Raw genomic sequence first — 20026 nt, forward strand, 5'->3', positions numbered from 1 at the left:
GTCTCTTGTAAGAGCCGTCTGTCTTCTCAGCAAAACAAAAGGGCTGATGCGATGAGAGACCTGCAGCCCCGGCCACGGGACCTGCCCCTTGCTTAGATAACGTTCCACGGACAATGCTGACTCTAGGTCAGTGGTTGGCAAACCGCGGCTCGGGAGCCACATGCGGCTCTTTGGCCCCTTCAGTGTGGCTCTTCCACAAAATACCGGCTCTTCCACAAAATACCGACTTCTGCGCATGGGCCACGAAGTTTCAATCGCACTGTATGTGCACGCCCACACGTGGTATTTTGTGGAAGAGCCACACTCAAGGGGCCAAAGAGCCGCATGTGGCTCATGAGCCACAGTTTGCCGACCACTGCCCTAATATAATGAAAGAAAGCATACTAGGCTGAAGAGAACACTGGCTTATGAAATGGAAGAGCTGGCTTCTATTTATGTTCTGCCTTTTACTAACCAAGTCGCCTTGGGCCAGTCTTTTACTAAGCTAAGATTCCCTTTCGTTATCCACAAAATGGATATATACCTTCCGCACAGGGCTATAGTGAGATCACATGAGAGAATGGATGTGAACGTGCTTTGTAAACTTTAAAGAAGTGTTAATAACCCCAAAGCTAAGTGTTTAATTAGAATTTGTGCTTGGGTGTGGCCAACAGGAAATATACTTAAATTTCAAAGCTTGTACTTTAGTTTTACATCCTATATAATATAAGAGAAACATGCAAATTAACCGTCCCTCCTCTATGCTCAAGCCATGCCCACAAACCACGCCCACAAGCCAATCAGGAGGGAGTATGCAAATTAACCCAAATAAGATGGGCAGCAGCCACAGAGCTGGAGTGAGCAGGAGGCTTGGGTTGCCCCTGGTGATGGAGGAAGCCAAGCTTCCTGCCTGCCCTGGCCAGCCCTGGGCTACGCTCAAGGCTAGAAAGTTTCAATTATCTACACTAATAAAAGAGAAACATGCAAATTGGTGTCACTCTGCTATGCCCACCAGCCAATCAGATGAGTATGCAAATTAACCCAACAAAGATGGCGGTTAATTTGCATACATAGCCGCCCAGCGGCCCGAGTCCCAGGAACATCATCAGCACCCAGGTTACTCCGAGGTAGGCCCCATGTGGGCCCTGAAAAGCCCAGGAAGGGCCTGAGCCAGGGGGCTCCCAGGCAGGGCCGAGCCTGCAATCGGAGCCGAGGGGGCCCCTGCCCAGGCCTAAAGCCTCGGCCAGAGGCTTTAGGCCTGGTCAAGGGCAGAGCCAGAGATCGGAGGAAGCTGGAGGGCCCCTTCCCAGGCCCCGAGGCTTTAGGCCTGGGCAGGGGTGGAGCCGGTGATCGGAGGGAGCTGGGGGTCCCCTGCCCAGGCCTAAAGCCTGGGCCAGGAGGCTTTTAGGCCCGGGCCCGGGGGGGAAACCAGTGATTGGAGGGAGGATGGGGGGGGCCCCTTCCTAAGGCCCTGAGGCTTTTGGCCTGGGCAGGAGCGGAGCCGGTGATCGGAGGGAGCTGCGCGTCCCCTGCCCAGGCCTAAAGCCTTGGACAGAGGCTTTAGGCCTGGGCAGGGGCCGAGCTGGTGATTGGTGTGAACTACAGAGGAAACACCTTTTCTGACCACTCATTGGCTATGCTCCCTGTATGCCACTGGTAATATTCTTAGTAACTTGGGTAATAAGAATCCAAAAAGGTGATCTAGGGTTTTTCCACCACACTCCTGGAGAAAAAAAAAACAAAGGTCTGCTGCTGGAGGGCTAAGAAATGTCATATCCTGCCCTAGCTTGTTTGGCTCAGTGGATAATGCCTCGGCCTGCCCACCGCAGGGTCTGGGTTCAATTCTGACCAAGGGCATGTACCTAGGTTGCAGGCTCCTCCCTGGCAGGGGCCCAGGTCAGGGCTCATGCAGGAGGCAACCAATCAAAGTGTTCCTCTCACTTTGATATTTCTCTCTGTCTTTCTCTTTCTCTTCCACATTCTCTAAAAATCAATGGAAACATATCCTCAGGTGAGGATAAAAAAAAAAAAAAGAAAGAAATGTCATATCCTATGAAAGACACATCTTGAAATTGCCTAAAGAAAGTTGTCATTTTTTCATGGTGAAGGGACTGGAGTCCGTGTTGATGAAAACACCTTGGTGGCTGTGGTGACTGGCAGTGGCTGCAGCAGCGGGGTGATGGGGGCTGGTGTCTTCCCCTGATCAGCCCGGTTGCCTCCCACAAAGGGAGGCCAAACTGTGGCTTAGGCCCGCTCCACAAGGGGAGCAGGGAGCAGGCCTAAGCCGTCAGTAGGACATCCCCCGAGGGCTCCCAGTATGTGAGAGGGGGCAGGCTGGGCTGAGGGACCCCCCCAGTGCACTAATTTCATGCACTGGGCCCCTAGTATCTTATATTTCACCAGAGAGTCAGTATCAACAAGTACACTCAAATTCTATCACTTCTGAAAAGTTGAAATAATTCTAATATGATAAATACTCAAAATAGCTGTACACAGGGAAATATAATTAATAACTGCCTTCCTTGCTTTTCACAATTATGACATTTAGACATATCTCTAGCTATGTAATTTCCATTATATTCAGTTCACACTTCTAGAACTTTGGACCTCTTCAGTAACAATAGTTTTCCCTCTCCATTATGAATTTCACAGTAACTACCCCTGAAGGCTGCTCCCATTTTTATCCTCTGCCATCTATCATGACAACTATAGCAAAATTTTAAAATGCTCCTGACTCTGAACTCCTTGTCAGAACCCTGAATACTCCATCAGAGAGCCCCAAATGGAGGATGCCTTTTCTTGTGTCAACTTTTGAAGTTCATTTCTCTGATGAGATGAAGTCATACTAGTATACGCCAGAGTTGCCTCAAAATGCTTCCTGTCACCAACTATTCTTTCCAGAAGGCACAGCAGGAAAGCCCTGACTGGAGAGCCATGCAGTGTGAGAAGAGATTAACAGAAAGAAAAATTAGAGTAATTTGATTTCAAGAGCCCCAGTGGTTTCTCTTCCTGGATATTTTGTTCTTAGTCCCACAGAGAAACTCTCCAAATTAGAGCAAGCCTGCAGATAAACCAACAAAACAGACTAGAGAAAATAAATCCTTAACCACTCAAGATCCTTGAGAAACATTACATTCAGGCATCAAGTCCCAGTTAAAAAGTATTCGTTGAGCCTACTGAGACAGGGAATGGGGCTTGATTTTACAAAAGTAGATTGACAGCAAAAAGATGGAACAACTGACCAGAAAATCATGAAAACCTAATGTGGGAGATAAGAAAGGAGATAGAGCGAGAGAGAAGAGAGAAGAGAGAATAAATGGTCTGGAACCATTTAGTGCAGGGACAAATAGTAAATCACATTTCAATAGGCCTTAGACTACCACTGTATTATGCCATAATATAAAAACAGATAGTCATAATCATGATCCTTTTTCTTGTTACTGTTAATCCTCACCCAGGGATATTTTTTCCAATTGACTTTTAGAGAGAGTGGAAGGAAGGGGGAGAGACAGAGAAAGAAACATCAGTGTGAGAGAGACACATCGATTGGTTGCCTCCCATAGTGCCCCGACAGGGACCAGAGATCGAGCCTGCAACTGAGGTATCTGTCCTTGATTGGAACTGAACCCATGACTCTTCAGTCCATGGGCCAATGCTCTAATCACTGAGCCAAACCAGCTAGGGCAATCATGATTCTTAATAAAAAAATTTGTTATGTCCATAAATGCTATATAAGATATCAGAGGAGTAGATTGTTTCTTTGTTTAATTTTTTTTGAAAAATTCCATTCAGGATGGATAAAATACTAAAAGCTTATGGTTCTTAAATAGAGGAAATGGTGAGCCATTTGGATACCCTCATTATTAAAAATGCATTATTCTAAGAAAGAGTCAGGTAACTGAGGTTTATTCTACTTGGTAAGACAAGTTGAATGTTGAGATGTAACAGTAGACAAAAGTGTTATAGGAATTCTGAAAAAGACGATAGCCTGGTCAGAGAAGGCATCATGGAGGAGGCAGAGCTCCAGATTGCTTTCCATGGAAGTGTCTCTCTCCATCCAAAACCTGGTTCTGCCTTTCCTGACTTCTACCCTTAAGCAGTCCTGCCAGGGCCTCAGGTTCAGAATCACTAAAGAAGACTAGTCTTAAGGTAAATTTAATTATAGTGAATAAAGGGAAGGATAGGATGCAGACCTGGGCCTAGCCCCATAAAGGAGCCATAAAGGAGCTAACTAAAGCTTCAATGCCTGAAAATGCAAAGACTTTCATATGAGCAGCCATTGTCATAAGCAGCAAAAAATTTGTGGGAACAATGAATGGTACCCCATCCATAGCTCTGCACTCTTAAATTACTGGAAAAGCAAGGTTTAACAAAGAATTTTTATTTGATTGTCAGTTTTTAATGTAGTATATAGAAGTATACCAATGGGAAACCACAAAACATTATTGAAAGAAATTAGAGGACACAAGTAAATGGGAAGATATCTGTGTTCATGTATTAAAAGACTTAATATTAGAATGTCCACACTATCAAGTGACCTACATATTCAATGCCATACCTCAAAATCCCAATGGCATTTTATTGCAAAAATAGAAAAATCCATTCTAAAATTCATAAGGAATCTCAAGGGACCCCAGATACTCTCCCCACAAAAAAAAAAAAAAGAAAGAAAGAGAAGAACAAAGTTGAAGGACTCATATTTTCTGATTTCAAAATGTATTTCAAAGCTATGGTTATCAAACCATTGTGGTACTGGCATAAAAACAGATAAATAGAACAACTGAACAGAATGAAGAGCTCAGAAATAAACCCTTGTGTATATGGTCAAATGGTCATTGGCAAGAGTGCCAAGACCACTTAATGGGAAAAGGATAGACTCTTCAACAAATGGTTCTAGAAAACTGGATATCCACATGGAAAAGAATGAAGTTGGAACCTTACCATAGACCATATACAAAAATTAACTCAAAATGGATTAAAGGCCTAAACATAAAGCCTAAAACCATAAAATGCCTAGAAAAAACAAAGGGGAAAAAACTTAATGACATCGGACAGTTGGAACCTTACCATAGACCATATACAAAAATTAACTCAAAATGGATTAAAGGCCTAAACATAAAGCCTAAAACCATAAAATGCCTAGAAAAAACAAAGGGGAAAAAACTTAATGACATCGGACGTTGCAATGTTTCCTGGATATGATACCAAAAGGGCAAGTAACAACAGGAAAAAAAGGCAAATGGACAGCATCAAACTTGAAAATTTTTCTATATTAACACAATCAACATAGTGAAAAGGCAACCTATGGAATAGGAGAAAATATTTGTAAATAATATATGATAAGGAGTTAATATCTAGAATATATAATGAACTCCTACAACTCAAAAACAAAAAATCAAATAACTTGATTTTTAAAAATCAACAAAGGACTTAAATAGACAGTTCTCCAAAGATGATATACAAATGGCCAGCAAGCATATAATAGGATGCTCGACATCACTAATCATCAGGGAAATGTATATGAGCATTTCAATGAGCTACTACCTCAAATCCATTAGGATGGCTATAGGAAATAACAAGTGTTATTAAGGTTGTGGAGTAACTGGAAACCTTCTGCACTGTTGCTAAAATTGTAAAATGGTGTAAATACTATGGAAAGCAGTATGGCGGTGCCTCAAAAAATTAAAAGAATTATCATATGATCCGGCAATTCCACTTCTGGGTATATATCCACAAGAATTTAAATCAAGGTCTCAAAGAGATACTTAAAAACCATGTTCATAGCAGCATGATACTCAGTAGCCAAAAGGTAGAAACAATCCAAATTCCATCAATGGATGAATGAATAAACAAAATGTGGTATATATGTATAATGGAATATTATTTAGCCTTAAAAAGGAAGGAAATCCTGTTATATGCTACAACATGGATGAAACTTGAGGACATTATGCTAAGTAAAATAAGGCAATCATAGAATGGCAAATGCTATGTGATTCTACTTATATAAGATATCTAAACTAGTAAAAATTCATAGAAACAGAAAGCAGAATGGTGGCTACCAGGGACTAGGGAATAGGTAAGTTGTTGTTTAATGGCCATAGAGTTTTAGATTTGCAAGATGAAAAAGTTCTGGAGATCTATTCCATGACACCACTGAACTGGGCACTTAATATTAGTTAGGATGATAATATTTTTATGTGTTTACAAAAACAGTTAAAAAGCGTAAAATATAAGTATGCATATATTTTAGGGGGTCAGAGTGATATTCCCATTTTTAAATACGTTTTTATTGATTGCAAAGAGGAAAAGAGAGGAGAGAGAGAGAGAGAGAGATCAATGGCTGCCTCCTGCACATTTCCCATTGGGATTGAACCTGCAACCTGGCATACGCTCTGACCGGGAACTGTAAACTCCTGGTTCATAGGTCAACACTCAATCACTGAGCAACACCGGCCAGGCTGATTTTACCCATTCTTAACTAGAGTTTTACAGGGAGAAAGGCAATAGCTAACACATCACCCATGTTTTCCTTAAGGAACCACTTATACAACTTCTGGTTCTAAGAAAAGATAGAATAGATACACCTTTTTTATTCTTCCCAATAAGTACAGCTAAAAACACTGGTAATTATATATATATATATATATATATATATATATATATATATATATATATATATATCTTTGAAAGAGAGAAGAAGACAGTCTGGCTTGGAAATTAAACAACACACCTCTAAATAACCCATTGGTCAAAGAGGAGGTCTCAAAGGAAGTAAAAAAAAATACATTGCACTGAAGGAAAACAAAAATACAATATATCAAAATATGTTGCATGCAAGTAAGATGACAGAATAGCATATCTTAGCCCTTATTTCCCACCACAGAAATACCAATTTAACAACAACATATGGACCAAAGCACTTGTATAAGATTTCCAGAATCCAGTTAGGAAGTTACAGAACCCAAGATGAGCAAAAAGCTGAGAACAGCCGTGTTGGAACAGGTAAGAGCAAGTTAATTTTACTCACATCAGCCCTCTCCCAAGCTGGTACAGCTCAATGCCAGAAGAGAATGCCCCAGCCCACAACTCCAGAAAGAAAGTAAAGAGGGGAGCATGGCTCCAACATTCTGGCTTTTCAAAGAGCTTCCCAAGGAAATGGTATCTGTCTCACCTCCCTCAGAGAACTAATGGAACTGACATAGCTTGGATGCCTGGGAACCACTGAAAATAAAAAGCAGAGGGCAGTTTACTGGGGCTCACATGGCTCAGTGCGATCAGAAGGTGCACAACTTGAAACTTACCCCTCAAGAGGGAAGAGGAGTGGAATGTGTATCCAACGTTCTGATTTTTTGGAGGGCTGCCTGAGGGACTGGTATCTGTCTCACACGAATTGGGTGCTGACGGGGAGCTGGCATACATTGGATGCCTAGTGGCCCCTGAGACAGCAACACAATCATAGTAGAGGATTTCAACACCTCGCTTTCAAAAATGGATAGAATATTCAGACAGAAGATCAATATGGAAAGAAAACACTTAAGCAACACTTATAGGTCAAATGAGCCTAACAGACATATATAAAACATTCCACCCAACAGCAACAGAATACATATTCATCTCAAGTCAACACAGAACAGTCTACAGGAAAGATCACATTAGGTCACAAAACAATTCTTAACAATTTTTTAAAAATTGAGATCATACCAGCAATATTTTCCAACCATGATGGTATGAAACTAGAAATTAATGGCAGAAGTAAAACTGGAAAATTCACAAATATGTGGAAATTAAAAAACATATTCTTGAACAACCAGTCACAGATGAAATCAAAAGGGAAATTAGAAAATATCTTGAGACAAAGGAAAATGAAAGCACCACAATCCAAAACTTATAGAATGCAGCAATAGCAGTACTAAGAGGGAAGCATGTACTGATAAATGCCTACATTTAAAAAGAAGGAAGTTCTTAAATAAATAATAACATCATACCTTAAGGAATAGTGAAAAAAGAACACACTTAGTCCAAAGTTAGCAAAAGGAAGGAAATAATTAAGATTAGAGCAGAAATAAACAAAATAGAGAATATAAAAATTATTTTAAATCATACTAATATGTTTTTAATAAAAAAATTGACAAAGCTTTAGCTATCTATATTAGCTAAAGAGAATACTCAGATAAATAAAATTAGAAACTAAAAAGGAGATATAACTTATGCCATAGAAATTAAAAGAATTATAAAAGACAAACATGAACAATTGATTATATGTCAACAAATTGGATAATCTAGAAGAAATAGATAAATAGCTAGAAATATACAACTTACCAAGACTGAATCATGAAGGAACAGAAAATCTGAAGATAACTATAACTACTAAGGAGATGTAATCAGTAATCAAAAATCTACCAACAAAGAAAAGCTCAAGGCCAAGTAAATTCATTGGTCAATTCTATCAAACATTTAAATAACTTCTTTAAAAAAATTAACTTTATTCTTTCTGAAAAACTTTAGAAGCCAATCCTTCTCAAACCCTTACAAAAAACTGGATAGGAGGGAACACTTCCAAACTCATTTTGTGAAGCCAACACTACCCTGATATAAAACTAGAAAAAAAACACAAGAAAAGAAAATGACAGGCCCATATCCCTTATAAATATAGATGCAAAAATCTTTAACAAAATACTAGCAAACCAAATTCAACAGAACATTAAAAAGATCACACACCATGACCAAGTGAGATGTATCCCTGGGAAGCAATGATGACTCAACATATGTAAATCAAACAATGTGATATACCACATACCACATTAACAGAAAGAAGGGGGGAAATGACATAATCATCTCAATAAATGCAGAAAAAGCATTTGACAAAGTTCAATGCCTTTTCAGCATCCAAATTGGAAAGGAAGAAGTAAAACTGTCATTTGCAAATGACATGATACTGTATATAAAGAACCCTAAAGATTCCACCAAAAAACTACTAGAACAGATAGATAAATTCAGTAAAGTAGCAGGATACAAAGTAAATATCCAGAAATCAATGGCATCTTTCAAAAAGTATTTTTTTTTCAGAGAGAGAGAGAGAGAGAAAGAGAGAGAGGAATGGAGAAGAAGAGGGGCAAGAGGGGGCAAAGAGAGAGCGAGAGCAAGAGCAAGAGCAAGAGCAAGAGCAAGAGCAAGAGCGGAGCAGAGAGGAGTGGAGAGGAGAAACATGGAGTGGTTGCTTAGGCATTGGGATCAAACCTGCAACCTGGGTATGTGCCCTGACCTGGAATCGAACCAACCACCTTTCAGTGCACAGACAATGCTCAACCAACTGAGCCACACCAGCCAGGGCTCAGTTGCATTTTTATACATCAATTTGAACTATCTGAAAGGGAAACTAAGAAAACAATCTCATTCACAATTGCTTTTTCAAAAATTAAATACAAAGGAATAAATTTAACCAAGAATGTAAAAGACCTATACTCGGAAAATTATAAGACATGGAAAAAAGAAATTGAAGACAATACAAATAAATGTAAGGATATATTGTGTTCATGGATAGGAAGAATTAGCATCATTAAGATGTCCATACTATCCAAAGCAATCTACAGATTCACCACAGTTCCTATCAAGATACCAATGATGTATTTCACAGGACTAGCACAAATATTCCAAAAGTTTATATGGAATTACAAAAGACCCAGAATAGTCACAGAAATCTTGAAAAAGAACAAAGTTAGAGGCATCATGCTATTTAATATCAAACTATATTACAAGGCCATGAAGGAAGTTATAAAGGGGATAAATGGTGATGCAAAGAGACTTGACTTGGAGTGGTGAACACACAACACAATAAAAACGTACACCTAAAAATCTATATAATTTTATTAAACAACATCACCCCAATAAATTAAATGAAAAATAAAATTAAAAAAACAGCATGCTACTGGCATAAAAACAGACATATAGCTCAATAGAACAGAATAGAGAGCCCAGAAATAAATAGACACCATTATGGTCAATTAATATTTGACAAAGGAGGCAAAAACATACAATGGGGTAAAGGTAGTCTATTCAATAAGTGGTGTTGGGAAAATTGTACAGATATGTGCAAAAAATGCAACTAGACCACCTTCTTATACCATACACTACAATAAACTCGAAGTGGATTAAATGTAAGACTTGAAACCATAAAAATCCTAGAAGTAAACATAGGCAGTAAAATCTCAGAAATTTCTCATAGCAATATTTTTTTTCTGTTATATCTCCTCAGGCAAGGAAAACCAAAGGGAAAAAAAAATAAACAAATGGGTCTACATCAAACTAAAAAGTTTTTGCACAGCAAAGGAAACCATCAACAAAATGAAAAGAATACCCACTGAATGACTCTGTACTTTTAAAACTCCCCCCCAAAAAAATCTCCAGGCCCAAACAGTTACACAGAAAAATTTTTCAGCCACTTAAAAGAGAATCAACAGCAATATTACACAGCTGATGTGGCTCAGTTGGTTGAGTATTGTCTGTGCACTAAAAGGTCGTTGGTTTTATTCCCATTCAGGGCACATACCCAGGTTACAGGTTTGATTACAACAGCAATATTAATCTCTTCCAGAAAATAAAAGAGGAGAGAATACTTCCCAATTCATACTATAAGGCCAATATTTCATTGATACCCAAATCAGACAAACACAGTACCAAAAATAAATAATAAGCCAATATCATTAACAATTAGAGGTACATAAATCCTTAACAACATAATAGCTTTGCAAAATTACAATTCAGTAATCTATAAACAAATTTATATACTATGACCAAGTGGGTTTATTCCAGGAATGCAAGGCTGGTTTGATATTTGAAAATCAATCAGAGTAATACACACATTGAAAAACATGAAGTATCACCGAAGAAGATATAGGGATGGTGAATAAATACATGAAAAGATGTTGACCATCATTAGCCATTAGAGAAATGAAAACAAATCACAATAAGCTATCACTATGCACCTATTAGAACAGCTAAAATAAAAAACAATGACAATGATGGTGAGGATGCAGAGAAACTGGATCTCTCATACGTTGCTGATGAGAATGTAAAATGGTATACTTATTCTGGAAAACTAGTCTGTCAGTTTCTATAAAATTTAAAGATACACTTACCATATGACCTAGCAATCAGTCTCCTGGGCATTTACATCAGAGAAATGAAAATTTACAGCTATACAAAATACCTATACTCAAATATTCATAACAGTGTTATTTGTAATAATCCAAAACTGGAAATAACCCAAATGTCCCTCAATAGATGAATGGTTAAATAAATCATAGTATATCCATAACATGCAATACTTCTCAGTGATAAAAAAGACCAGACTATTGATATTCATATCAAGTTGGATGGATGTCAAGATCATTATGCTAAGTGAAAAATATTGGAGAAAGTAATATACTTTATGATTCGATGCATATAAAATTACAAAATTATAGAGAGCAAATCAGTATTTGTCATTATAGATCAGCCGTGGGCAAACTACGGCCCGGCCCCTTTGAAATAAATAAAACTAAAAAAAAAAAAAAGACCGTATCCTTTTATGTAATGATGTTTACTTTGAATTTATATTAGTTCACACAAACACTCCATCCATGCTTTTGTTCCGGCCCTCCGGTCCAGTTTAAGAACCCATTGTGGCCCTCGAGTCAAAAAGTTTGCCCACCCCCGTTATAGATGGTGGGGTGAATGGTGGCGTGACTATAAAAGGGTAGCTTTCTAGTGATGAAATATTTCTGTATCTTGACCGCAGTGATGATTACACAAATCTATATATCTTATAAAATAACATAGAAGTGCACACACATAATTCCAATGTCAATTTCCTGGCTCCCATATCATATCATAATTATGTGAAATGTAATGTTTGGGGTAAACCAGATGAGGAGTATATGGAGCCTTTCAGTATTATTTTTGCAATTTCTTGTAAATAGTTTATTATTCTAAATAAAAAGTTTAAAAAGAGCCCTGGTCAGATGACTCAGTTGGTTGGAGCACCATTCTGAACACCAAAAGGTGGCAGGTTGAATTCCTGGTCAGGGCACATACCCAGGTTTTGGGTTTCATCCCTGGTTGGGGCATGTGTGGGAGGCAATTGATCGATGTTTCTCTTTCACTTTGATGTTTTTTTCTCTCTCACTCTCTCCCTTCCTCTCTCTCTAAAATCAGTGGAAACAAATCCTCAGGTGAGGATTAAAATTTTTAAAAAAATAAAAAACTTATAAAGCAAATGGCTCAGAAATAAGAGCATGGAAACTAAAACCCAAGAAGTAAATAAAATGTTTTATTATAATTGCCTATAAAAATATGGAATTTTTATGAAAGGACTAGAGGCCCAGTGCACGTATTTGTGCATGGGTAGGGTCTCTAGCAGCTGCTGGCTGCAGGCTGGGGCCTTCCTTCTCACCTGCCTTGGCCTGGTACTGCCCACTCACCTGCTCCACCATCCCACTGTGGTCCTGCTCTCATCAGGGCCCATCGGGGCTGGCAGTGCCTCCACTCCCACCTGCTGCCAGCGCTGCATGGCAGATGCTCGCCATGTTCCATGCTGCCCTCTGGTGGTCAGCACACATCTAATTCCTGGTCAGCTGAACTCCCACCGGTGGGGACAATTTGCATATTAGCCTTTTATTATGTAGGACTAGAGGCCCAGTGCACAAAAATTTGTGCACTCGGGGGGGAGAGGGGGTCCCTCAGCCCGGCCTGTGCCCTCTCGCAGTCTGGGACCCCTCAGGGGATGACCACCTGCTGGCTTAGGCCCGCTCCCAGGGGGATTGGGCCTACGATGGCAATCAGACATCCCCCTGGCAGCCCGGCAGCCCGGCAGCCCTCGGGGGATGTCCACTTGCCAGCGGGGAGCAGGCCTAAGCTGCAGTCGGACATCCTTAGCGCTGCTGAGGAGGCAGGAGAGGCTCCCACCACCACCGCTGTACTGGCAGACATCAGCCTGGCTTGTGGCTGAGCAGAGCTCCTCCCATGTGAGAGTGCCCTGACCACCAGAGGGCAGCTCCTGCATTGAGCGTCTGCCCCCTGGTGGTCAGTGTGTGTCATAGTGACCAGCCATTCCCAGTCATTCTGCTGTTAGGGTCAGTTTGCATATTACCCTTTTACTATATAGGATAGAGGCCTGGTGCACGGGTCGGGGCCGGCTGGTTTGCCCTGAAGGGTGTCCCGGATCAGGGTGGGGTCCCGCTTGGGTGCCTGGCCAGCCTGAATGAGGGGATGATGGCTGTTTGCAGCTGGTCACACCCCCTTCAGGGTGGGGGTCCCCATTGGGGTGCCTGGCCAGTTTGGGTGAGGGGCTGAGGGTCGTTTTCAGGCTGGCGGGTGACTGAAGCTCCCAACCTCTCCTTTTTTTTTTTATTCTGGGATTTATTTACCTTCTATGGCTGTCACTGGAACTGAGAGCCGGCCTTAGCTCTGAGGCTTGGCTCCAACTCTGAGACCTCGGCTGCTGAAAGCAGGTATCTGGGTTTGTTTGGCTTCTATAATTGAAACACTGTTGCAGCTCCAGCTCTGAGGCCCAGCTGGCTGAAAGCAGATTTCTGGGGTTTGGTTAGCTTCTATAATTGCAACATTGTTTCTTAGCGTGCAGCTCAGAGGCCGGCAGCTGCAGGCAGGGAACCTTGGCTTCCTCCATCACTGGAGCAAGCAAGCCTTCTGTTCACTTCAGCTGCCTGGCTGCTGGCCGCCATCTTGGTTGGCAGTTAATTTGCATATCGCCCTGATTAGCCAATGGGAAGAATGTCGGAGGTACGGTTAATTACCATGTTTGTCTATTATTAGATAGGATAGCTTTCAAATGGGGAAGGTTTGTATAAGCCAGTGACATACAATACCAGGTACATTAATTTGTAGCATCAAACATATGCTTAAAATATTAGAGCCGCTGAAACTGGTTTGGCTCAGTGGATAGAGCGTCGATCTGTGGACTGAAAGGTCCCAGGTTCGATTCCGGTCAAGGGCATGTATCTGGGTTGCGGGCACATCCCCAGTAGGAGATGTGCAGGAGGCAGCTGATCGATGTTTCTCTCTCATCAATGTTTCTAACTCTCTATCGCTCTCCCTTCCTCTCTGTAAAAAATCAATAAAATATATATTTTTTAAAAAAAAATATTAGAGCCACTGATAAAAACAGCTCATCTTAAACTAGGCAACTGGCGATTGTGGAGTGCTGGCAAAAAGTCACATAAACAAATTACATCTGTGCACAATAAAATGTCAATTGTGACAGGTCTTTGGGCCAGTTGCTCAAACTTTAGTAAGTGATGGGAATGGAGAAGTTTCATTCTGGAAAACCCAGAACCTATTCCTATAACTGTCATACAGGTCATTGATTTCCATATGCCCTGTGTCCTCACATTTGTTTCACTGGAGAATATATTCATTTCCAGTTGTGCTACGGGGGAAAATATTTGCACTGGATAAAATATTTAGTAATAATTAGAAAGGAGCAAATGGGGAAAAATTGCCTCTCTCTGCACTGTCCAAAATAATGACCACTAACCACATTAAGCTATTTAAATTTAAAATAATTAAAATTAAATGCAACTAGAATTTTAGTTCCTAGACACATTTCAAGCGCACAGTGTGACTAGTGGCTACCATACTAGAACAGCATAGATATAGAACTTTTCCATCATCATACAGAGTTCTATTGGACAACATTGTTTCAGAATATGAAAAACATGTCATTTCCCCCACAATCACAGGCAGAATTACAGCCCAAAGAGCTCTTACAGGAACTAGTGTTGTATTATTTGAGGTTTGCATTTATACATAATTTCATCTTTGGCAAAACTGAGCAGTACATTGTAGTAGTTAAATGCTAGGACTTTGGGATAGAATAGTCCTGCATTTCCAGTTTAGCTCTAACTTTTACTAAATCGTGTGAACTTAGCCATGTTCCTTCACTTCTTTGTACCTTTATTCTCATTTTTTAAAAGTTGGGCCTGCAGGATAATAATACCTACCTCACAGGATTGTAGTGAAGGATTAAACGAGATAAGCCCAATATCTGAATATGTGATCTATAAATGTTAACTATTCTTAGAATTATTCAGTAAGTCACAAAAATGAACTTGGATTCATTTGAACTACCATCTCAAATGTAGGTGACCAGTAGAAAAGGCAACAGGGAACATTCAATTGTATTGACTCTAGATAGATAAAATATGGGATTGCTATTCCTCCAAGACTTGGGGCTACAGACAAAAAGAAGTGGCCTTCTCCCTTAGAGATCCTTTTGTCTTGTACCTTTCTAAAAATCAAGGGGTACTTCACCCTTGAACTTAAGGAACTCAGAATTGAAAGTTAACCACCGTGTCATATCAAATAAAATAAAAGCACAACACTCTGTCTATAAACCAAGATTACCAAACAAGTCACTCAGTAGGTGAGGCACTTGGAGTTGTTTTTCCAGCTGTTTCTAACTATCAAATCCAATTCCTTGAAGTGCTATTATGGTGAAATATTACTATACCCAATCTTTTGTGAATACCACACAATAGGACTGTTGTACCTCTGTAATCAACTGGATAAATATTTATTGAACACCTACTACATACAAGACACTTTTGTTCTATATCAGTCATCAGCAAACTACATCTGGCAGGTCAAATTAAGTCCATTTTGTGTTTTTCATATGGTAAGTAAGGCAGGAATGACTTTTACATTTTTAAACTGTTAGAAGAGCCCTCAACCACTATTATCAAACACTGAATGCCTCTGATAAGTAGCTTTTGCTGCAGACTTTATGATGTTTTTTAATTCATTCAACCTAGAATTACAAAGCAAAACAGCACTTATATGTGAAACTTATACTGTAGGAAAGTCATTTCGACAACTAACATTGAATCACAAATTATTACAACATGCTTTCTACAATTCCTATAGTTGTCAAAAGTCAAAGCAACAAAGTCACAATGAGATATCACTTAATACTCACTAGAATGGCTATAATAAAAAAAGATGGGGAGAAATTGTGCTATGGGAAGTGATGGGAATGGAGAAGTTTCATTCTGTAAAACCCAGAACCTATTCCTATAACTGTCATACAGGTCATTGATTTCCATATGCCCTGTGTCCTCACATTTGTTTCACTGGAGAATATATTCTCCAACTAAAGTTTGAGCAACTGGCCCAAAGACCTTTTGCAATTGACATTTTATTGAGCACAGATGTAATTCGTTTATGTGGCTTTTTGCATTAACAATTATTGGTAGATATGTGGAGAAATTCAAACCCTCATACATTGCTAGTGGGAGGGGAAAATGGTACAGTCACTTTGGTAAGGAATCTGCCAATTCCTCACAAAGTAAAACATAGACTTACCATGTGGCCCAGCAATTCTACTCCTAGATATGTACTAAGAGAAACGAAAACATATGTCTGCACAGAAACTTGTACATGAATGTTTACAGCAGCATTATCTTACCTAATAATAGACAAACATGTAAATTAACTGCCCCTCCACTATGCTCACCAGCCAATCAGGAGAATATGCAAATTAACCCAACAAAGATGGCGGTTAATTTCCCAATGTAGGGGAGAAGTGGCGGAGTGAAGACTGAAGGCTGCATCCGGAGCCGCAAAGACTGAAGGCTCCATCCGGAGTGAAGGCCTGGGTCCCTGGTGCCAGAGGAAAACCGGTGCCGGCAGCCAGGGAAAGGGAAGGCCTATTGCACGAATCTCTTTGTGCAACGGGCCTCTAGTTCATAATAAATAAAAGGTAAAAACCACCCAAATGCCCATCAACTGATGAATGGGCAAATAAAATATGGTATAGCTATACAATGGAATAGTATTCAGCCATACAAAGGAACAAAGTACTGATACATAGTAAAATTTGCATAAAATTGCCCTGGCCTGTGTGGCTCACTTGGAGCATCATCCCATACACCAAAAGGTGGGAGGTTCGATTCCCAGTCAGGGAACATACCCAGGTTGCGGGTTCAATCCCTGGTCAGGGTGCATGTGGGAGGCAATCAATTGATGTTTCTTTCTCTTTCTTTATCTCTCTTTTCCTCTCTCTAAAAATCAATAAAAGGAAATAAAAATGAATAAATAAATAAAAATAAAATTTGGATAAACTCCAAAAACAATACACTAAGTGAAAGAAGCCAGAAACAAAAGATCACATCTTGTATCATTCTATTTATATTGAAGCCAAGAAAATGAAAATCCATAGAGACAAAATAGATGAGTGGTTGCCTAGGGCTGAGAGTGGAAATGGGAAGTGACTGAAAATGGGCATGAGGTTTCCTTCTGGGGTGATGGAAATTTTTTAAATAAGATTATGGTGATGATAACACAGCTTTAAAATATACTAATAGTTATTAAATTGCACACTTGTAAAAAGTGTATAACAAGAAGCATGGTCCATAAAAGAAAAAATGATAAATTGAACCCCATCAAAATTCAAACCTTTTGCACTTCAAAAGACAACATTAAGAAAATAAAAAGACAAGCAACAGACTGGGAGAAAATATCTACATTTCATATATCTGACAGGGACTTATATACAGAATACATAAATACTTCTTACAACTCAACAATAAAAAGAAAATAAAGACAACAACTCAATTAAAAAATGGAAAAATATATAAACATATACTGCACTGAAGAGGATATATGAATGACTAATAAGCACACAAAAGGATGCTCATTATTATTAGTCATTAAAGAAGTGCAAGTTAAAACCACACTGAGATATCATTTCACACACATTTAACATGGCTATAATAAAAAGACAGATGATAAGAAATGTTGGTGAGGATGTGTAGAAATAGACACCCTCATACATCGCTGTTGGAAATACAAAATAGTGGTGCTTCTTTGGAAAACAGTTTTGCAGTTTCTTGAAAAGTTAAGCATAAATTTGCCATATGATCCAGTAATTCCAGCCTTAGGCATATATCAAAGAGAAATGAAAACATATGTCCACATGAAGACTTGCACACAAATGCACTTAGCAGCATTATTCACAATAGCCAAAAATTGGAAACAACCTGCATATCTATCAACTAGTGAGTGAACAGACAAAATGTATTATATCCATAAAATGGAATACTGTTTGGCAATAAAAAGCAATAAAGTACAAATACATGCTATAATATGGATGAACCTCAAAAATATTATGCTAAGTGAAGGAAGCCAGGCAAAAGACCCCATATTGTATGATTTCATTCAGATGAAATGTCCAGAATAGGAAAATTTATAGAGCCAGAAAGAAGATTACTAGTTACCTGGGGCAGGGAGTGGGAATAAGGATTAACTATAAATGAACATGAGGGATATTACTGGGGGAGTGAAAATGTTCTAAAACTGATTATAATGATGGCTGAACCATTCAGTAAAGTTACTAAAAATAATTTAATTATACACTTGAAATGGATGAATTTTATGATATGTAAAATATATCACAAAAAAATAGGAAAAGAACAATAGGGAAAAATGGGTGCGGGGTACACAGGAACTCTACCATCTTTGCAACTTTTCTACAAATCTAAAGTTATTCTGAAATAAAAATGTATTTAAAAGTTAACAAGAATATGTTTCTGGGTTGATATCAGTATTTGGAAGTCCCTTTCTATTTGAAAAGACATTTACAAAATGAAATGGGTAAAATATCATTATTGATCAGTATTAACAGAAGAACATTTGGAACAATTTTGATAATAGGGAACACTGACTGTGAGCCCCAATTAAACAAATTTTAGCCCCCCCCAATTCCATTATTCACACTAGTAGTCCTGTATTACAAAAAAGTACTCTATTATTACTATTATATTTTGAAATTCATAAATAAAAATTTGTTAAAATTTGTTTTCTCTGGTTATATAAGTACCTACAAATTATCCAGGATTTTGCCTTTGGCCCGCAAAGCCTAAAATATTTACTATCTGCCTATTTACAGAAAGTTTGCCAAGCCATGTTCTACACCATAACAAGATAAATATAATCATTCTCTCTCTCTTTTTTTTTTTTTTACAGAGAAGAAGGGAGAGAGATCGAGAGTTAGAAACATCGATGAGAGAGAAACATCGATCAGCCGCCTCCTGCACACCTCCTACTGGGGATGTGCCCGCAACCAAGGTACATGCCCTTGACTGGAATCGAACCTGGGACCTTTCGGTCCGCAGGCCGATGCTCTATCCACTGAGCCAAACCGGTTACGGCTCATTCTCTTTCTTGAGTGTATTCTTATCATTAATTAGTTTTGACATACCTGCCCTTCTGGATATGCCCTATAAAGGATAAGCCTTGCATCTCTTCTGCTATGGCATTATTTGGGATTTCCATGAACAGAAACACTATTAGCATAGTTCTAGCAAAGCCTCGATGTCATCGTTATAACCACAATATTAAAGGGCCAACACCATACCACTGTATCAAGATGACCCTCATCAAATTGTGATGTTACCAGGCCATGAACTCACTGAGGGCTCCTATGGCATCACACCCTGCCTCTGGCATCACCCTGGCTCATCACCTTACTGTGGTGCCAAATGCTATCACTGCTGTGACAGAATTCTGTCCTGATGTCTCTCCGCCGAGATGTCAAAATAATTAATCCCAACTTCTTTCCAGTCCTGTGCTAGCGGCAGGGAGGGGGAGGGTGGCCAAAGCCACCAGTAAGAGCTCAGGAGATAGTACTCAGCTCCTACTGTTGTCCCTTCCGCCTGCCACTGCAGGTCAGGCTCCCCGTCCGACAGGACCTCTAGGCTCCCATTACTCTCTTGCCACGATTCTGCACCCGTTTCGCGCAGCCAATTCAGTGCCCCACAGCGACCACCCACCCGGATTCCCCACGAAGCGGGTCCCAGTACCTGACTCCATTCTCCAGCTGTCATCCTGGGCCAATTCCACTGGCCACTTGACTACGGTGGCCGCGAGGGACCCTGGGACTTGTAGTTTTGTGCTGCTAGGGGCAGAGTTGATAAGAGCGGCAAAGGCGCCTCCCAGCCTGGAACTGAGCTCAAACTGCAACTCCCAGAGGCGCCCTGCGATGGGGAAAGGAGCG

General features: G+C 39.7%; 1 protein-coding gene across 2 annotated transcripts in view; it reads right to left on the bottom strand.

Moving 5' to 3' along the window:
• ATG4A (autophagy related 4A cysteine peptidase) overlaps positions 1–19992 on the bottom strand; it is a 62100-nt gene extending 42108 nt beyond the window's left edge. The window contains exon 1 of one of the 2 annotated variants that reach the window (XM_006082250.3): positions 19833–19992. In XM_006082250.3, coding sequence (XP_006082312.1) covers positions 19833–19842 — 10 coding nt within the window. In that variant the 5' untranslated portion in view covers positions 19843–19992. The remainder of the gene's footprint in view (positions 1–19832) is intronic. The other variant, XM_023758693.1, reaches the window with a different exon arrangement.
• Between the last annotated feature and the right edge of the window lie 34 nt (positions 19993–20026).

This window comes from Myotis lucifugus, unplaced genomic scaffold (assembly GCF_000147115.1).
Source record: "Myotis lucifugus unplaced genomic scaffold, Myoluc2.0 scaffold_2, whole genome shotgun sequence".
Taxonomy (NCBI): Eukaryota; Metazoa; Chordata; class Mammalia; order Chiroptera; family Vespertilionidae; genus Myotis; species Myotis lucifugus.